Genomic DNA, 13,386 nt, shown 5'->3' with positions numbered 1-13,386 from the left:
ACACTCCCCAGCATTGCTGTCTTGCTCTTACAGCACTTTACAGTTTACAAGGGCCATCACAGTGCACCTGCTCCACCTGCAGGTGACAAGGAAACAGGCCCAGGGAAGGGAGGAGACCTGCCGCACAGACCCATCACCAACTCCCAGACTCCACTAGCAACTGGCCAGACCCCTCAGGGCTAAGTCTGGTCCCAGGATGTCAGTGGCAAAATCAGAACTAGCCAAGTCGTCTGGCCCCAAACAATGCCCCCTTTACTGGTGTGTGTGTGTGTGTGTATGGGTCGGTGTGGTCTCTGGTGTGTTGGGGATGGTCTCTGTGTGTGATCTGTGTGTCTGTATGTTTGGGGAGGGACAGGTGATGTGGTCTGTGGCTGAGTCTGTAGACGCGGCTCTGTGGTACGGGTCCAGTTTGGAGTGTGTCCGACGTTGAGGTGTCATGGATATACACCCAGGCACGTCCTGTATAGAGCTCAGCATCGAGTGTCTGGAGCAGCTGGCCTGGGCCTGTGTTGGCAGGTTGGTGGCTCCTGGAGATGTGTGAGGCCGTGTTGAGTGGCAGCCCTGGTAGCTCATTCCAGGTGGGACGGTGGGGGAACCCAAGCCCACCCTGGCCCTGGCTGTCAGCCAGGCCAGCTCTGCTCCTGCTGTAGGGCACCCACCCTGCTCCTGGCCCCAACTGGGTTGACAGTGGCCTCCTTGAACTTCATCTCACCCCTACACCATGCCGTTCCTAAGACTGTGTAAATGTCCCTTCCTCCGAAAGCTTCCGCACTCCTCCCTACACTCCCCACGTGCCCCTCACGCATGGTGCTTCCCCTCGTATTGACCTCGTCAGCTCACTTCTGGTCCCCCGTACCCCAGAGCCAGTGCCAGGCCCGGCTTAGAAAGAGCTGCTGGGCAATGAGTGAGCGAACAAATGAATATGTCAACATGTGACCCACCCCTGCTGTCTGGAGCTGCACCCATGGGCCCTGGACAAACAAGTCCCAGTTTGGCCAAGTGACCCTGGACTAGCCCCTCCCTATCCCATCGGTAAGACGGCCCAGAGCCAGGGGTGCTGAACGTGACCTTGCATGTCAGCCGGTGTGTGTGTGTGTGTGTGTGTGTGTGTGTGTGTGTGCTCGGCGGCGGGGGGAGGGGGGCGAGAGGGAATGTGGGGCCTTAGGGGAGTGCAAAGCTCCCCTGTGGGCCGGGTCTGCCCTTCTGACTCTCTGGCTCAGAGTGAGGGCTGGAAGTGATGGGGGCCAGAGCCAGAGCTAGGACCAGGCACCCCGGAGTGGGAAGAGCATGTACCTGGGGTCTTCACTGGTGCAAAGATGGGGCAACACTGGTATTGATGTTTGGAGATAAGTGGGACCTGAGCCCTGGCCTCAGGGCCAGCTGAGTGGGTCGGGGATGGATGGGGGCAGCACCCTGTGCTTCCCACAGCACTCATGCTTCAGTGGGGAGGCCAAGTCGTCCCAAATAGCCAGGGCAGGGGCAGGCAGGCAGGGTCCAGGGCTGAAGGGGTGGCAGGCGGGCCCCAGGCGTGGTATGAGAACCTTAGCGGGGTGGCTGCGGGGGTGCCTTACCCACTCCCAACAGGCAGGGGGCAGCAAGAACACTGGCTGCTGGGACCCACCAGCGGTTCACTGGGAGTGAGGCAGGAGGGCCAGAGCGGGGCTGGGAGGTGAGCTTCACCAAGAGGGGCTCAGGAAGAGCTTTGGGGGGAGCAACCTGGTTGGGGACAAGGCTGCCTGGAGCTCTGTTCTTAAAACCCTGGATACCTTGATGCGGCTGGCCCTGGATCGCCCTCTGAGCCAAGCTACACTCTTAATCCCACAACTCTTCGGTCACAATTGGTTCTGTCAGCGTTTGCTGAGTGATTAAGTGACCCGACAACCTGGTCATAGCACCGGACCCACAGAGGAGCCTCAAGCTCTAGGTGCTGCTGCCCCCTGGTGGCTGCGGCTGGGAAGGCATCCCAGGCTTGGTTGTGTAGACCCCTCCTAAGGCTTCCCCAGAGCCTGGTTTTGGAGGTGCTTGGGCCTGCTTTATGTAGGGGCTTTCTGTGGAGCACCTGATTTTCCTGTGAGCCACGAAGTGCACAAACTCTAAGGCTGGGTTCCTGGTAACCTGGTACCCTGGTACCCTGTCAAGTTAAATATGAATTTCAGATAAACAACAAATAATCTTTCAGTATTAACATGTCTCACGCAATATTTTATATTTTTATTTGCTACATCTGGCAATCCTATTTGTCAAGCCATGGAGCTGAGCTTGCTCGACCGCTGGGACAGGTCAGAAGCTGGAGGGGCCAGGCCACCTCACTGGCCACTCCCAGGGCAAGAACACATGGTCTTCCTGGTGGAACCACCCCTCATGCTCAAAGACCCTTTTTTTGTTATTTTATTTTATTGGGGAACAGTGCGTTTTTCCAGGACCCATCAGCTCCAAGTCAAGTGGTTGTTTCAATCTAGTTGTGGAGGGCGCAGTTCCTTGGCCCATGTGGGAATCGAATCAGCAACCTTGGTGTGATGAGCCTGCACGCTAACCACTTGAGCGAACCAGCTGCCCTCAAAGACTCTTATCCTCACTCAGCCCAGCCTGACCCCCTAGGCTGGGCCCGCTCGGAGGCCCTCAGCGTTCCCTGCTCAGCCCTCGCCAAGCACAGCCTGAGGAAGGTCACCCGTACTAAGGCGCCATCTCAGTAGCCCCTGTGGCCAGAGGCAGAGCATGTCCTGTCGTGACCTGACCCTCCTCATTCTAAAGTTAGCAATAAGGATGGATTAAATCCTTCTACTCCCCAAAATAGCAGCAGGGATGTCCAGGTGTTTCACTCAGTGCACGAAACCCTGAGCTTCACCGATCCTGCTTCAACAACCCTGCCAGGTAAGCACTCTGCAGCCTCCCTTTGAGGAGGAGGCGGCGGTGGGGGCCCCAGTCCCTAGCAGGTCCGGGTTTAGCTGGGTCAGTTCATGACTGCAGCTCACGATGCCAACCTCTGCAGGGCTCGGGGCCACCCTCTACTGCCGCCCGAGACAGGGAGTGAGCAAGGACCAGGAGCTGTGTCCCCCCCTTGGCGGGACAGAAAAGGAGGCTCAGTTAGTCATGCTTCCTTTCCTTTGGTGAGTGGCCAGAGAAACAGGACCTAGTTACTCCAAGGTCCTCCTAACTGGCTGGCTCACCTCGCCCGGCGCACTTGGCCTGTCGGGGCTTCATCCCGTCTGTTAAAAGGGAGGCTGGGAGACCTCAGCAAAGACCTTCTTCAAATGACATCTGACCTGGAAGCCTGATTCGTTAAACTGGGTAAAACAGAGAGGGCAGAGCCCCTCCACCTGAACTCCCATCACCCCCAGGTACCAAGGCTCCTCAGGGCCTTTGGTTTAGAAAAGGCTGATCTCACCCCCAGGGGCAGTCCTCCAGCAGGACTCAGAGATGGCTTGAAGTGAGCCCCCCAGACCCAGTATGGGGAGGGCCCACACTGAAGAAAGTATGGGGTGATGGCCAGAAAAGGCCCCTAGCAGAAGAGACCAGCCAGCATGTGAATAACCTAACACCTAATAAGGATGGAATTTGCATAGAAATGCAAGGTCACCATGGTAGGGGTCACTGTGAGGGGCATGGGAGCACAGGCTAAACGACAAGCTGAATGAGAAATGGGTAGGCCCGTGGGTCCCACCCACGAGGTGGCATACAGGAAGGTCGGCCAGGAGGGTAGAGGGCCGCCAAAGGCATGGACAGTGGCCTGTCCACAGGCTTTGGCCACCCTTGGTGCAGACTGGTCCATGAAGGGCAGTGCCATAGCGGGTAGCTCCAGCACTCAGGGTCTGATCCTGACCCCAGATGACTCCTGACAGAGCAGAACGCCCCACCTTTGGGGGAAGTAGGGGTTGACCTGTCAAAATTCCCAAGCGCACCAATGTTCTCAGTGCTCTCGGCCTTGGCTCCAGTGGGAGCCTCACGACCTGAGTGGCGTGAGTCAGCTCTGCGCCCTGTGAAGCTGAAGAGCAGGCCTTGGCCAAGCCCGCCCAGGTCCCTGACCTAGCCCGCTGGCCCAGGTTTCGCAGCACGCTTGTGAACTAGGAAACACACCGAGGGGACACAGGAGCCAGACTTGAGGACTTCATCTCCGAGCCTCTTTTCTCACCTGGAGGCTTTTCAAATTTCTTTAAAATCAGTAACACAGACATGTGCACATGAAGTCAGTCTCCATCCTCCTCCTTGGGCCTCATTCTCCTACCAGTTTGTCAGTTCTTCCAGAAATGTTCTGTGCATGTGCAAGATTGTGTGTACACACACGGCGAGGTGGGTTTGCTTTTCACACCCATGGTCGTGCAGCCCGCAGCGCCCTCACCAGCTCTTCCTCCAGTATCGGTCCCTCTGGGTCTGCACGTCCTTCACGCAGTGTGTCCCGTTCCAGTGACCTCATCAGCACCCTCTGGGTGTGCATCCGGGTTGCTTCTAGCACATGCCGTTGCCAAGTGCCATCACAAGCCTTGTAAGCAGGTCTGTCAGTAGTCTAAGAATTGCTGGTTCAAAGATAACGTGGATTATTTTGATACTGCCCAATTCCCTGAGTGTTCCTGCAATCCACTTTCCCATCTCTCGTGGGCAAGCATCCTGCTTACCCAGCAAGCTAGGGGTCCCTGTCTTATCTTTGCCAATCTGACAGGTGATAATGATTCCCAAGATTTTAATACGCGTTAGAGAATCTCTTCATGTTCAAAAGGTTTTCTTTGAACCCCTGGTCATGTCTTGCCCACTTCCTATTGAATTGTTCATTTAGTGGAGCCCTTTCAATACAAAGAAAATTAGCTTCATGAGCCGTTGTTTTCCCCATTTGTCCTTCGCCTTTTCAAATGTCTCCTAATAGTTTTGTAGTCTCACCATTCCACTGAACTTTCATCTGCAATTGACTGGTCATCAGTGAGTTGGGGATCTTTTTTTCCAGTCATCACCCAGTTGCCCCAGTTCCCAACCCATGTCTGGGCCGGGGGGGCAGCAATCTGTATTTAAGATGCTCCCTAAGTGATTGTTAATGCCTTCCCTTTTTAAGATTTTAGGCTTGGTGGCTAGCTCACATTTTGGGGGGAATCTGCGAATTCCTTTGTGTTAGTGGTGGGCATAAAGAGCCAGAAAAGGATGTGCTCACAGGAAGTGGGGCAGACTGTCGATTAGTCGTTCCATCGCCCCCCCACCCCCACCCCAGGAAGAACCTATTTTCTTTGTGGCGCCTGAGAAGTATTATTCATATGTTCTGGCAACTAAAGCCACATTATTGGGTCCAGGGAGGGAGACCAGAGCTGGCGACAAACCAAGCCCTCGTCTGGTTGAGCAGCCAAGGAAGAGGGAACCAGAAATCATAGCAATGCAGTGTCCACCATGTGGGACCAAGGCCTTGGGGGAAGGTGGCTTTCTAGGGTCCCGGGAATCGATCCCCTCAGCGCCTTTGTGGGCTGACAGCAGCAGCTGGAGGGCTTCGTCTACTCCGAGATAGATGAAGCCAAAGCTTCCCCACCTGGACCACTTGCTGCTTTCCCACGTCCCTCTAATGAAGCTGGGGGCCTCCTAGAGAAACATTCGGCTTGTACATGGCCCCCCCTTCCTCACTCGTGCCATCATGCAGGGACTCAAAATTCTCCTTCTGGGGTTTAAGTAGTATGAGAGCCTGCTACTTTTGGGGGGAGCAGGGTGTAAGTTGAATGAGAAAACATACAAGACCAGTGGTCAAGGTCAGAGAAGGTAAAGATCTGTAACACAGAATAATTGCTGAATTTATTAAAATAAGTTGACAGTCAAATGCCGTACTACATTCCTAGCTTGTTTAACTATGCAGCTTGTCCTGGAGTGAAGTCAAGGTGGGAAGGGAACGTTCTCTGGTCTCTGTGGGCAGGGCTCAGAGGGCCTAGTGCACCTTCCCGGGGCACTGGCCACGATAGGAGCAGGCCAGTTAGTTAACAAGCGGTCCGGGCATTCCACGTTCACAGCCACCCTGTGGACATTCAGGGTGGGCTGAGCCACCAAGGCAGACGTTGGCCACTGTCATCAGCAGAGGGTACTGCCTGTCTCACCCATTCGTTTCCTTCTACCCGCATGTGGGCTAGATCTGCTATTCCTGTGAGAATCCACAGCAAACTTGATACAGGACTCATGGACTTGAACTAAAAATGCCAAAAGGAAGAAGGCGTTTCCACAGGGTTTCAAAATAACAAAAACCATTAACTCCTAAGTCCTCTGGAACAATTCTCTCAGCCCGTGGGGGAAAATACATCAATTCCCACTTGTAAAACACATCCAAGGTGAGCCATCTGCAATGGACACACTGTGAAAATCTCCCAATGCCTAATTATTTCAAGAGACTTTATTTTTCAAACAGGTCACAACACCAGGCTTCTGGCCCATTCTGCCAATGTACAAGCTACAAACGCTTGCTCAGCAGCTGAGGGGCACTCTTTAGTAGCATGTTTGAAAAGTGAATAAAAATCCATATAAAACAAATATTCAAAGTTTCCATAGGAACACAGATAAGTGTGACCCCATCTCCTAGTCTTCCATATTGTTCCATCTGCCAACCCTACTTAAAAAGACATTTCAAAACTAGTAGTAATTAAGTTAAATGGTCCCCCCAAATCCCTTAATTCAAGCTACACTCGCAGTAACAGCTACAAGAATGGCATCTACACATTAATACTAGCTGAAGCACAGGCTGCTGGGTGGCGTTTCATCCCACTCTCCCAGGCACAAGACACAGGTAGAGTGCTGACATCCTGCCCCTCCACTTCAGGTGGGAAGTCATGGTTCTGGATTTGCTGCATCAGTTGCCTGAGAGAGAGAGAAATGGCATATTCAGAAACCCTGAGTCACCCATAACAGCAGTTTCGAATAACTTATTCATGAGCCTATTTACTTCCTTGGTCACTGTGTCATCAGGAAGCAATTTAATGTATTTCTAAAGCAAACATTTCTTTAGGGCCATCTTTTTGGTAATAAGGAAACCACAGATCACATGATTCATTAAGACATTCTCGTTACATAGAAGTGTCTTAACAAGTCTTCTAAAATGGTTATGGCTTAGGAAAAATCCGAAAATACAAACCACTATTATCGGAAAGATTTTGTTTTCATCCATTTGTATTTTCCAAATTTTCTAGAGTATGTATTCTTAACACAGAGAGAAAATAAAATTTTAAAAAAACATTGTATTTAATCCTAAGCAAAATAATTTCCTATCAGGACCTTATACACGCACTGTCACTAACCATGTCGGCCCTGACATCACATAGTAGATGGTCGGCCTCTGGAATCCGTTGAAAGTAGAAGCGGCAGCGACGGTGTAAGCACCCATGTTCTCAAAGAGCATCCAGTCGCCCACATGCATCTCGGGCAAGCCACAGCGCTCAACAATGCGATCGAGGCCGTCACACGTGGGCCCCCAGATGCTGGAGGAGTAGTACTTCTCATCTGGTTTGGGCCTCTGCATTTGAGGGAAACATACCTAGTTACGCCTGTTGAGGCCAATCACCTTGCCCCTCACATATAGTATTATAATCAGAAGGTACCTTCTGCAGGAGGGGCTTCACGTGGGCGTGATCATAGAGGATGCAATTAAATGATCCGTACACTCCATCATTCACGTAATACATAAAGGTTTTTTCACTTGACTCATCTTCATCTAGAAAGCAGATTAGTCTCAATTACCACATTCTGCACCAGCTTCCAGTTACACACACCATGATTTACCCTGTATATACCTACCATCAGAGCCTATTTGTTCCTTTAATACGAGTTTTTTGGCAATGATATTAACTGCAAGCGTGAAAGCTGATGCAACATAGTATCTGCCTGGCTCAGCTATGACTGTCACTCCTGAGTCTGATGGGAAGTACTTGTCCAGCGCTGGGTTGATTACACTGGTGATCTACGAGAGAGACAAGACAGGAGCAGTGAGCCATGAAGGGGAACCCCAGGGAGGAGAGCACAGTGCTCTGACATGACATAAATACATTTAAGAGCAGCCATCAGCAGAGGTCTTATCAAGCGACAACAACAAAAAATAAAAATAAACATCTCCATGAAAAGCAGCCTGGACACACCCATGGTTTCACTTTGATTCCCCTCCAGATACGCTTTCTATCCTTTTTAGGATGTTATGGGTTTATGAAATAGTGCAAAACAAATTACCACTTATAAGGTATCAGAGTGCCTAAATATCTTCTCATGCCAACAGGATAAAACTTTCTCTTCTGCCAACTTCACATAATTTTAATAAATAAGAATGTGATCTTTTGTATAAACTCAAGCACCATATAACAAACAGCTTCTTAACTTTGTAGTGACTAAACACTCAAAATGCTTTAAGGAGAGGAAACACTAATTCTAGGAAAGTACATTTGGCATAATGATGCACAGCAGGTCCCCGAGTTACGTCACTTTATTCAAATGTTGTCATTTTGCTGTCAAGTTGATGAGAAGCCATAGGAACTTAACTCTTGCTTATATCAATTAGCCTATGGCACAACTGGGTTTTGTTACACATCCTTTCTCTTCAAGTCCAAGACCTATTGACAATGTTAAGTGAGGACTTTCTCTACTAATCAAGTCAGCATGTTCTTATTTCCACAGCAATATTTCTTAATGTAATCAACTGTTTTCCAAGTCTTGTAAGGAAAATTGACTCATATTAGGTTAGAAAACCAAAGGATGTTAAATACAATTTTGCTAAAATGGCTACAGTATATTGTAGTTTTGTTATGAATTACCTCTTCAAATTTCAGCTTCGCATCCTCAGATCCCGGAAAGCCACCACCAATATCAAGCAGATACATGCTGAAACCAATCTCAGCCTAGAGTCAAGAAAATTAAGTCAATCAAACAGCCAGCTTCATAATAAATCATGAAAAATGTAGACAGCAAATGGGTATAAGCCTCTGTAATATGAGATGACTAGTTACTGTCGGCCCTGCCCGCACCTCCCTCTTGGGGTTTAGATATACTCACTCCCATGTCAAAGACGCAGCGGGCATCAGAGATGGCCTGCACGAAGGTCTCAGGATCAGTGCAGCCACTTCCCACATGGAAGCTGGAGCAACAAGAAAGAATACACTAGTTCTGAAAATAACTATTTAAGTGAGAAAAAAACCTGTAAAAACTTACATTGTCTAATATTATCTTAGCCTCTAACCACCAAGATCTCACCTGACACCAATGACATCAATATTTAGCTCTTTCGCCCGTTCCAAAAGCAGCCTGCTGGTTTTGAGTGTGGCACCGAATTTAACACTGAGACGACAGACTGCTTTGGAATCATCAGTGGCAATCCGCAAAACCAACCTAGAAGAAAAGGCTATCAGCTTTGCATGACAAGATCACTTACAGACATGGTTACAATACAAAGAGAATCCCTGGCTCTGACACTCTGTGGTTTTAGTCTAAAATTGCTCTATTATCAAGAGGGGTTAAGTTATTTTCTACTTGGTCTTTGACCCAACACAGGTAATTTACTAAGCACAGGATCTAAGGACTGGCAAGCTGAATTTGTTTGACGATAGAGAGCCCATATCTGACCCTGCCCTCATACGGAAGAGTGACTCACTTGGCCTTCGGATGTGCCCTGGCAACTTTCATCAACTCGACTTCACTATCAAAAGTCATCATCTGGACTCCATTATTGGCAGCATATTTGATCTGAGACACTTGTTTACAAGGATTTGCATAGATAATCCTTTCTGGAGGCACCCCAAGACTCTGTACCAGTTGTATTTCAGTCTGAAAAAGAAGAGGTGTTTACACTATACATATGTAGCTAAGAAATGAAAGAAACAGAAAAACACAGGAAGTTGTCCCTCTAGTCCCCCCAACTCTAACATCTACTGTCCCAGAAACACAACTTTGATCTGCCCTGTTGGGAACACCAGGGCCATCTGACAGAATCATTTCGAGTCCTGCTGCTTTCTGCTTACCTTGCTGGCACAGTCAAATCCTGTCCCAATGGCAGCTAGGGTCTTCACTATGGTTCTGCTATCATTGCATTTGACTGCATAAAAGGGGGTGACCCGAGGAAGAGCTTTTAACCATTTCAGATGTTTCTTCAGAATGTCTCCCAGGTCCGCAACATAGAAGGCGTCCTTATCATCCTACGGTAAGAGTGGTCACAGGGGACTTATTAAACTGCCTAACAAGATGTCCAACATTCTCATTGACTCCTGCTCTGGTTTAGTCCAGTCACTGACATGAATATCATTATCATCACTGGATGATCCACAGCCAATTAAATCTAAATTCCCACACAAGAAACCGAGTTCCACCACATTTCCCTAAGACCCCACCAAGTTTCCCACTCATCGGCCTGGCATTCTCCAGCAACGCTGCCAGCACAGATTAATATACTTACGGAAGAAGAGACTTCATTAATTTTTTGGTCCAGAATGTCCTTGGCAGTAAAGCCTTCATCGAGGAAATGGCAATCAAACTCTTCATTGCTAAAGTTGTTCATGGTTTCTGGATGTTCTGAAACGCAACAAATTGTAAATAGGGTAGAGAAACTGACTCAGAAGCCTTAGAGATACTTAGTAATTCGTAACAAGATTAGCCCAACAACCATGAATACTTACAAGGAAAACTAAGAGACGGAACTTAAAGAAATTATTGCCAGCTTTTCACAAAGGCAACTCTCCAGGAATTCTAAGTCCTGCTGAAGATGAGTATACTCTCGATGCAGCCGTGGAAATGTCCTGATAAACACAGAAGTTGCTGTCCACCTTAGGAACACATCAGATGGAAAGATTAGGCCCTAACCATGCACACCCCGGAAGCAGGACTACAGCAGCACCTGGGCTCACTCTCTGGGTTTGGGAATCCCATTACTCCTAGGTCTAAGTCACACAATTCCATAAACCTCCACACTATCTGAGGACACCAGATTCTACACTTCAGATGTTTTCAAAGCAGCACACACTCAAATTCTATAGCTAGTACTGTGTATCTCAATAAGCACGTCAAACATCTATGCTGAAAAATGCAGAATGTAGGCTTCAGAAGCTTTTCTGTACTTAGTTCACTGATAAGGAAAAGTTTTCTAATGGTGAGCTTTATTACAGAGCTGTTTCAGTTCTTTAGAAGCTTAAAACAGCATTATAGCAGTTATTTAAAAGGTGCCAGTGAGACATCCTGCTGTTTCCAACTTTTACTAAGTCTTAAACAGAATAATTTTTAGTGACTAATAGGCATCATGGAAATGTCTAGGGCTCTCAGTTTACTGAGTGCTCTGAAGTTTCCTGAGAATTTTATGAGCTTATTTTCATGCTGGGCATGTATTTTTAAAAACTGCATCTTCAAATCAACATAATGTACTATAGTTGCTGTATCGGATCAGAAATCAGCATTCTTAAACCAGTATTGCTTACTAAATCAGCAATTCTGGGAACCCCAACAAGGCACGCTAATATTTGCTTAGCTATGAATGATAATCACAAGAGTAATTTTTGGCAAACTTCATGAATAACAAAAATAAGCATAAATGAATTATGAATAACAAAAATAAAGCTCATAACAATCAGAGCCACTGTCCTTGGCCTTCATGAAATGTGGCATTGGTGAATTACAGTCATCTTAAAATTATTTTACATCTATTTAACTCCTGCCAGGTATAAAGCCTTCTTTTGCACTGTGCAACCCGCTTCAGTGCCTGCAGCCTACGGGCAGAGGCAAGGCAATGGTTCGGGGCCACAGTTTGCTCTGGCATGGGGCACTATGAGAGGCCCAGGGGGACGGACCCGCCATAAATCCAAACCCATGCGTGGTAGAACCTGTTTTAAGGCTTGATCTAATTCGACTTTTTGGCATTGTCAAACCTCCTAAATCACCCCTAAGGCAAGACAATAGACTAAGGTCAGCAAATTCATTTTGTCTATATAAATAGCGTTTAAATAGGCTCAAGTGGTGACAGATTGGATTAATTAGGGTCTTGTTAAATATCTTTAAGGCAATGTTCAGGCTTAAACCTGAAAGTTTTTCTTTTAAATATACCACTATTTATTAAGTATTTTGCTTTCCTGTATCTTTTGAAGCTGTATTTTAATAACTTGCAATAGGGGTATTTCACCCAAGAACACCTCTTGGTGTTCCGCACGAGCTAACTTACTTAAAAGGATGAATTGATTAGCACAAGACAGCACTTTTCTGCTGTAAAAGTCTTTGCCTTAATGTTAGAAGAGCTAGGAACCAATTTAAACCGAAACTGAAAACAATTTACAAGTCAACTGAATTATGCCCCAATTTTAGGTTCGAATCAAGTCAACACATTCTTTGTTCTCCCCAGAAATTTGTAAAAGGTCGGCTCCCCTCGCTCTCACCAGTTATTTAGGATTCTCAAACACAATCAGCCTATTTTGAAAACCCTGGGGCTGGCTCCCGCGTGCAACTCTGTTCCTGAACTGGGATCGTCCTTCTCCAGGCTTTTCATAAATCACTAAGTCATTCAAAGATTCCTTAAATGGGCACTTTTCAGCCACGGCTGGCCGAGTACCCATCACAGCTACTCCAGGGCTATCTTAGCTACAAGCAACTCCTGCGGGTTCCATATCGGGCCATTCGCTCCGCACACACAGCGAAACTAAAAACAGAAAAATTCCAGGACGAGGCGGAATCATGGTGCGTCTCCTCCGCACGACGGCGAGGCGAGCGACGGGCGCCGCGAGGTCCGCTCCGCTCCGCTCCGCTCCGCTCCGCTCCGCTCCGCTCGGCTCAGCCTCGCCTGCACCTGCCGCCCGGCTTGCCACATGGGTTCAAAAAAAAAATAGCGGCTGAACAACGACCGCGCCTTCCCGGCAGCTTCCGGCTCGGAGCCCCACGTCAGTGGTGCGGCGCGGGCGGCCCTCCGCCGGGGCAGTTAGGGACAGGCTGGCCGCGCCGCGGGGAGGGCGGCGCCCGGGGCGCGCCGGGCCGGGTGGTCCGCACCCCGCTTCACCGGGGACACCGGGGCTCACCAAGGCCGGGGTCCGGCGGCCGGCTCCGCGGCCACGTGCCCCTAGCAGGCGCGGGGCTGTAGTCCCCGGCCTTCGTCCCGGCCCGGCGCGCGGGGACACGTGGCCGTCCCCCCACCTGCTTCCCTGAAGCCCGCACGCGCCCCTCTCACCTTAAGCAGGGGCGCCTCAAGCCAACCCCATGGGGACGCCGCTGCCGCTCAGCGCGCAGGACCGCCGGCCGCCCCCGTCAGCCCGCCGCCTCGCTCCCGCCCGCGGAGGACCGCCGGCCCGAGGTGGCGCCGGAGCGCTGGCAGAGGGGCGGCGGCGGCGGAGGCTGAGGGGACTGACAAAGCCCGACGCGCCGCTGCTCCCCTACTTATAGCGCGGGCGTGTCGTCATGGAGACGCACCAGCTCAAACCAGCCGCGATCGGTTCCGTCCGG

The 13,386-nt window shown here is 49.6% G+C and overlaps 1 protein-coding gene across 1 annotated transcript; it reads right to left on the bottom strand.

Annotated features, from left to right (window-relative positions):
• Positions 1–5,735: 5,735 nt before the first annotated feature.
• On the bottom strand, positions 5,736–13,365 carry ODC1 (ornithine decarboxylase 1). Its single transcript, XM_019650051.1, has 12 exons — positions 13,115–13,365; positions 10,593–10,739; positions 10,373–10,488; positions 9,942–10,115; positions 9,575–9,747; positions 9,178–9,312; positions 8,980–9,061; positions 8,742–8,825; positions 7,738–7,900; positions 7,542–7,654; positions 7,242–7,456; positions 5,736–6,804 (listed from the first exon to the last, which is right to left on the bottom strand). Exons 3-12 carry the CDS (start codon positions 10,472–10,474, stop codon positions 6,660–6,662), a joined length of 1,386 nt encoding a protein of 461 aa, XP_019505596.1. The 5' UTR covers positions 10,475–10,488; positions 10,593–10,739; positions 13,115–13,365; the 3' UTR covers positions 5,736–6,659.
• Between the last annotated feature and the right edge of the window lie 21 nt (positions 13,366–13,386).

Source organism: Hipposideros armiger, unplaced genomic scaffold, assembly GCF_001890085.2.
Source record: "Hipposideros armiger isolate ML-2016 unplaced genomic scaffold, ASM189008v1 scaffold_137, whole genome shotgun sequence".
Taxonomy (NCBI): Eukaryota; Metazoa; Chordata; class Mammalia; order Chiroptera; family Hipposideridae; genus Hipposideros; species Hipposideros armiger.
The sequence above is the reverse complement of the archived record's forward strand: the minus strand, read 5'-3'. Positions and strand labels throughout refer to the sequence as shown.